The 7,052-nt window shown below is 46.0% G+C and overlaps 1 protein-coding gene across 1 annotated transcript in view; it reads left to right on the top strand.

The window, feature by feature from the left end:
• The window catches only part of LOC101852187 (toll-like receptor Tollo), a gene marked incomplete at its 5' end in the record, with an annotated part of 8,138 nt that extends 2,999 nt beyond the window's left edge, over positions 1-5,139 (top strand). The window contains 1 exon segment of the mRNA XM_005101811.3: positions 44-5,139. Within this exon segment, the coding sequence (XP_005101868.1) occupies positions 44-3,923 (3,880 nt within the window). The 3' untranslated portion in view covers positions 3,924-5,139.
• Between the last annotated feature and the right edge of the window lie 1,913 nt (positions 5,140-7,052).

Here is a 7,052-nt window from a genome sequence, read left to right on the forward strand (position 1 = left end):
AATAATAATAATAATGACAATGTTGTATTTTTTCTCACCCCAGGGACGCGTTCCGCGGGCTGGTGTCCCTGAAAGAGCTGTACATCCAGGGCGCTGTGATTCAGACCCTCGACTCTGCCCTCCTCACCCACCTCCCGCGGCTTCAGAAGCTGGAGATCAGCGGCAGTGGCGTCACCCGGATGTTCCCTCTCTGTACCTCCAGCCCCCTCCGTATTCTCAACGTGACGGGGAACCACCTGACTCGTGTGGAGAACGCGGGGGTGTGGTGTCCCGACCAGCCTCTCATTCACCTCGAAGTCTTGGACTTGAACAACAACTTCATCGAAAGCGTGCCCCGATGGCTGCCTCAAGCCATGCCGAACCTGCACCATCTCGGAATCGCGGATAACTACATCACAAAGTCGGAGAAGTCGTCTTTTAAGAACTTGCCCAAGCTGGCTTTTCTAGACGTGTCCAACAACTCGCTGCCGCGGCTCCACCCGACCTATTTCGAAGGATGCGGAAATCTCCTGGCTCTAGGTTTGAGTGGGAACAAAGTGTACGCCTTACCCCAGGGCTTGTTGTCCAACTTGTCGCACCTACGTCAGTTGGAGATCGCGGAGATGGGTCTGGACGATCGTGTGTGGCTGGAGATGACAGAACTTAGACAGCTCCGACAACTCAACGCTTCCTACAACGTTCTGACCAGCTTCAGCGTGGATATCATGTCCCAGTTTTTGCTACTGGAGAGTCTGTACCTGAACCACAACAGGCTCTCTGCTTTCCCGGGCGACACTTTCTTGTACCTTTTCAGAATTCAAATCTTAGATTTGTCGTTTAACGACTTGTACGCTATCCCCGATCTCGCTTTTACAAATCAGCCTGAGCTGCAGTATCTGTTGCTTCACCACAATAACATTTCGAGGATCGGGCTCAAAGCTTTCACTTCGCTGCAAGGAGTTCTGGAAGTTGACCTGTCTGACAATCTCATCTCGTACATACCTTCTGAAACTTTCGTGCCTATGGAAATGCTTCGGAAGTTGAACATCAGCAGCAATAACATCGGGGTATTAGACAAAGGAATATTCTCCGAGAACTTTGACCTCCAGTTCCTGAATATGTCCCACAATGTGCTGAAGACAATTCCTGCGCTGAGCAAACTGAGAGACCTCGAAATTGTTGATATCTCCTACAACAACATATCGTACTTGGACCCTGAAACGTTCATAGGTTTGAAGGAACTAAGTCACGTCTACATGGATCACAACAACTTGACTTCTTTACCCGTCAAACTGTTCCAAGGTTGCGATAAGGTAATCCACCTGAACTTGTCACATAACTCAATACAGCGTTTAGACGAGCTGCTTTTTAGCAGCACATTATCTGTAGACGTCATAGATTTTTCCTACAACGAAATCACTGACGTCACACGCGTGTTTAGCGGTCTGAAACGACTGAACTCTTTAAATCTAGCTCACAACAAAATCACCAAAATACACCGCGGCCAGTTCCCGCCGTCTGTCGTAGACCTGGACCTGAGCAACAACCACATCAGCACCATCTCTGCCCACACGTTCAAGTCGATGAGCAGCCTGAAAAGAGTGGACTTGAGACTCAACCGACTGACGTCAATCTCCAAGATGGCGGTGGAAGTGGCGTTCAATCTGCCCTACGAGCCCACGTTTCTCATCAACTACAACCCTCTCGTGTGTAACTGTCACCTGGGCTGGCTCAAAGACTGGTCGGACGGACGGCTAAAGGACATCGTACCGCTCCCAAACTTCAAACTGTCCTTGAACCTACACTGCCAGTCTCAGTTCTACTCCCCGAGCGTTCTACAAAGGGTCCCCCGCGAGGAGTTTCTGTGCAACTACACAAACTACTGCGAGGACTCGTGCGTGTGCTGTGACTACGACGCGTGTTACTGCAAGTACACATGCCCCAGCGCCTGCACCTGTTTCCTGGGAGACGACTACCTCCAGGTACATCACGTGCTGTGTAACTCCGCCAGCCTGACCGCTGTCCCGCCCAGTCTCCCAGAGGGCGCCACAAATCTCCGCCTGGACGGCAACAACATCCAGACCCTGAGGCGACACACGTTCCTGGCGTTGAAACACGTGACCACGCTGTACTTAAACCACAGCCAGATCAACACCATTCAGAACCACACCTTCAAAGGACTCAAATCTGTCCGCGTTCTGTATCTCAACGATAATTTCCTCTCAGCAGTATACTCGGTGACTTTCAAGGGCCTGGAGAACTTGGAAGAGCTCCATCTGGAAAATAACGACATATTCTTCATCGACAGCCAAGCTCTGCTGAGCCCTGAGCCGCTGAGGTACGTGAACGTCCAGGGTAACAGCCTGGTCACGATATCTCTGGAGGACATCACCATCTTCGCCAACAGAACCACGGAAGGGGAACCCCCGGCCCGACTGTTTCTCAGTGGCAACCCGTGGAGCTGTGACCTGGAGTTTGTGAAACCTTTCCTCAAATTCTTGCTCTCGTTCTCCAACTCCGTCATGGACATTTCTTTCATCGAATGTCTCACGTCCTCCACGGAAAAACCAGGCATGGCGCAACCGACGGGCCGTCTGCTGCTGGATTTCCAGAAGTATCTGGAGACGGAGAACCTCACAGCCACGTCGAATCTCACCTCTTCCGGCGAACACGCTCCGGACTCGAACGTTGAGACGTACGCGTTGATAGCGGCCTGCATCATCGTCGCCTTCCTCATCGTTCTGCTCATCGTGATCTACTTCAACAGACACCTCCTGCAGGTTCTCTGCTTCACCAGGTTCGGATGCCGCATGTTTAAAATGGCGAAGGCGAGCGATGACGACCGGCCATACGACGCGTTTATCTCCTACAGCAACAAGGACGAGGATTTCGTCATACGCCAGCTGGCGCCGCGCCTCGAGAATGGAGACAAGAAGTTCCGGCTGTGTCTCCACTATCGTGACGTCACTGTGGGGGCGTGTATCGCGGAGACGATCGTGCGGAGCGTAGAGGCCAGCAAGAGAACCATCCTAGTCGTGTCGGACAATTTCCTGGACTCGGAGTGGTGTCGGTTTGAGTTTCAGACCGCTCACCAGCAGGTTCTCGACGAGCGCAGGAATCGTGTGATCCTCGTGTTAATGCACGAGCTAGACTCCGATAAGCTCGATGGTACTCTCAAGATGTACATGCGCGCTCGCACTTACCTCAAATACGACGACCCCTGGTTCTGGGAGAAGCTCATGTTTGCCATGCCGGATATCCGCTATCGCACAAAGCAGACGGAGCAGCTGCACCACCACCATCACCTCCACAATCATCTTCTCGATCAGCAACAACAACAGCAACAACAGCAGCAGCAGTTTCACCAACCTGCTCGCCTGCCCAGCTCGCGGGAGTTGGAATACCTCGCTAGAACTCTGTCACAACTTCACCGCGACAACCTCACACCACAACAACAGCAACAACAGCAACAAGAGCAACTACAACAACAACAAGTACAACAACAACAACAACAACAACCACAACAACCACAACAGCTTCCAGCGTCAATGCTCACCAAACAGCAGTGCGTGGAAGGTAGTGGCGGCAGTGTGCGGTGTCCAGAGGGCGCTATCCACAACGACATGTATGAGATCCCCGTCCTGGACTCTCAGAGCATGACCTACCAGCTGGCCAACGGCTGTGGCTGCGCCATCACTCACACCAACACCGCCTACCGCCACTCGGACTGCAACTGCAGCGACAGCACCTCGGGCTACCACAACGGCTCCATGGACGGCAGCGCCTGCGTCCACTATGAGGAGGTGGGGCCTCCCGTCTGGTCCTCGCTCCAGACCACGCCCAACAGACAGTTACTGACAGGGGAGACCCCGCCCCCTCCGCTGCCGTCCATTCCCAAAGAGGGCCTATTGCCCAAAGACAGGATCATGACTCTGCAGGTCTAGCCCTTCTTCCCGGCCAAATGAGAATGACAATAATACTGTGAATACTATTACTATTACTGAATATAATAGTAATGATAACAGTAATACTATTACTGACAATAAAATAGTATTATTAATAACAGTAATAATATTACATGGTGATAAGAATATTGCAATTAATATTAGTATCCGTAGCAATGGCAATGAAAACAATGATTGTAATGTACGATATTATGAGAGGATATGAGTGGACACCTTAGAGGTTGCAACATTGCAAGTTGCCCATAGAAACTAAAATGATCATTGTTAATTTAGAAAGAGCGGGCAGGATAGGAAAATTCTTGTGGATCATCTGTGCAGGAGTATAATACACACAACGTTCTGAAAGTCAATAATGGTAATGATAATGAAAATAATTATGATATAATGAATTTATGATATTTTAATTCTAGCGAAAACGTATATTTATAAGACTGATATTTCCTTTGGAATTACATTATTCTGGGGTTGGGTAGTAAGACGTTATGCTTTAAAACAACAAAAGTTCTGAGTTAACTTAAAAGGTTGGGCCTTTTTTGTGCGACTTTTAATGTCCATCAGGCCTATCAGATTTGTACCCTTTTCGATTCTGAGAAATACTTTTGTTCTCACAGTTTTGGTCTCTAACAGAGAGCTCTATAGCCTAGTGGTCGACACTTTGAAATGAACCAAATAATAGTATAACGTGAGCGAAACAGATAGCCAGTTTGAATCTCTTTTTTTATAACCGGTACTCGGGATTACATACAATACCGAATAGCCACAACAGATAATGATGAACCAAATAAGACATCCGTTTTGATAATGCCGTTGCTCCCAATAACTTCACGACGTGTAATTATCCCTACTGTACTGATTCTAGATATGAGAGCAAGATCTTGCAATTATCGCTCGTCGTACTTTCAGTTCTGTTGACACCGAGATGGTTCACAGCGTGAAGGATCCTGTTTCGAAACCCTAACAGGCGGTTGTTGTTTTCTATTTTAACATTTCAATTGGATTGGTTTTCATAGCTCTCTGCCCTCATTTCTCACTTATACTACCGGAGATGTAGGGAGATGTTCGTTAAACCACATACCCTCGCTTCTTCGACAACCATTACAGTTTTGGAAAGGTTGTTCCATCTATTATATTATTATAAAACCTAGCAATAATATGAGACAGCGTAGTGAAATCAGGCTCTCGTCAAAATAATCAAAGTGAAGAAACGTGCATTTTTCCGCAGGTTTATGAATTTTTATCAAATTTTTGTTTTTTAGTTCAACACCTTTCATGCCCAATAAAGAACTCATTTCTGTGTAGATTTTTCTGAAAGACGTTGATGAAAGGCACAAAAATTCTAAATTTTCAGTTACCACGGACTCTTAAGCTAAGGAAATAACTAATCTTTGGCAGCCTTTTTCTCTTTATTTGTTCCTCTGAAAACAGGTGACCCCCACCTCCTTCATTCGCAAATATCTCGACTTGTATTCAAGATAAATGGATATTTAAAGACAAGTGAACAACCTTTGACATTATAGCAATAACTCTACATGCCCAAAAATTGACGAGAGCATGATTCCACCACGATGCCTCACTCATGTCCTCATTCTATCAGTGTGTCGTCATTACATATGTTAGGGCCATGACTCGAATCTCTGTTTAGATAGTGATATTATTGTCCCGACCGATGCCTTTGCCACTTAGGTGAGTGTACATAAAAGTGTCGGAGGAGGAGGCAACGTTGTTTTTTCAACATTTCGCATTTTGCATGCAGCAGCTCGCTCTAGTCGGAAATGTGGCTGTGTAGATCTAGCAGTTGATCGTGTCTTGTATGCAGATGTGCTTGAGCTAGAAATATTATATTATAATACCTATTTATAAAACGTGTCATTATTTAAAACTTGCAGAATCATTGACTTTCTCGATAACAAATGAATGAATAAATTTTTGTTGTTCATTTGTGTTGGAAGGGGGGGGGCGTGAGAAGAAGAAAAAGAAGAAGAAGAAAAAGAAGAAGAAGAAGAAGAAGAAGAAGAAGAAGAAGAAGAAGAAGAAGAAGAAAAAGAACAAGAAAGTATGATCTTAAAAAAAGAATATACAAATTATGCGATCGTAATAAAACAAAAAGGAGTTTCGGGGTTTGGGGCGTAAAAGGGGGGGGGGGGGGGTTCTTGGGGGCTACCGTTTCATTGAATTAATACGTCATATTTGTGATTCGTTTTACATGACGTCACACCATGCAAGAGATGACGTCAGACGTCTGCCATACCTGGAGGATACGGTGCTCAAAATCATTCTGTTCCAACACCAGGGATGGGCGGGGCTGAAAGGGGGGTGGGGGCGGGGTCTGGTGATGACGTCATTATGATATTATTTTTGATGTGCTGATGATATTAATGGGTGAACACAAGACTTGGGTCTTGACAGTTGAGAGAGAGAGAGAGAGAGAGAGAGAGAGAGAGAGAGAGAGAGAGAGAGAGAGAAGTATGCGCATATTTGCATGCATGCCCCTGGAAGGGAGATAGAAAGAGAGACTGAAAGATGGAAAAAGAGAGAATGGGAGTGAGAGAGAAACAAATGGAGAGGGGGAGGGGGAGGGAAAGAGAGACACATGTACACAGGGAACGCATGAATCTGTACGGAAGTATCAATGCTAGAAGGCATTTCTGAATCTGCTTTGTATGAACCTGTCTGTCTTGACATTGCATACCTTGAAAAAAAAAACCCAACTCAACCCATTAAATATTTAACCACACCAAAGCAAAGATTCTCATTAAGGTGCTAACTACCTATGTTTTAAAATGTTTGTTTGTTTGTTTGTTTTTTGTTTGGTTGGTTGGTTGGTTGGTTCATTGGTTGGTTGGTTCATTGGTTGGTTGGTTCATTGGTTGGTTGGTTGATTGATTTTGTTTGTTGGTTGGTTGTTGTTTTTGGGTTTGTTTGTTTGTTAATTTCTTGTTGTTTTTGGGTTTGTTTGTTTGTTAATTTCTTGTTGTTTTTGGGTTTGTTTGTTTGTTAATTTCTTGTTGTTTTTTGGTGGGTTTCTTTTTTTTTTTTCCTTTCCGTTTTTTGGGTGAGGTTTTTCTTTCTTTTTATTTTGTGGGAGGGTGTTTGAAGAGGGTGGCATTC

This window comes from Aplysia californica, unplaced genomic scaffold (genome assembly GCF_000002075.1).
Source record: "Aplysia californica isolate F4 #8 unplaced genomic scaffold, AplCal3.0 scaffold00300, whole genome shotgun sequence".
Classification (NCBI taxonomy): Eukaryota; Metazoa; Mollusca; class Gastropoda; order Aplysiida; family Aplysiidae; genus Aplysia; species Aplysia californica.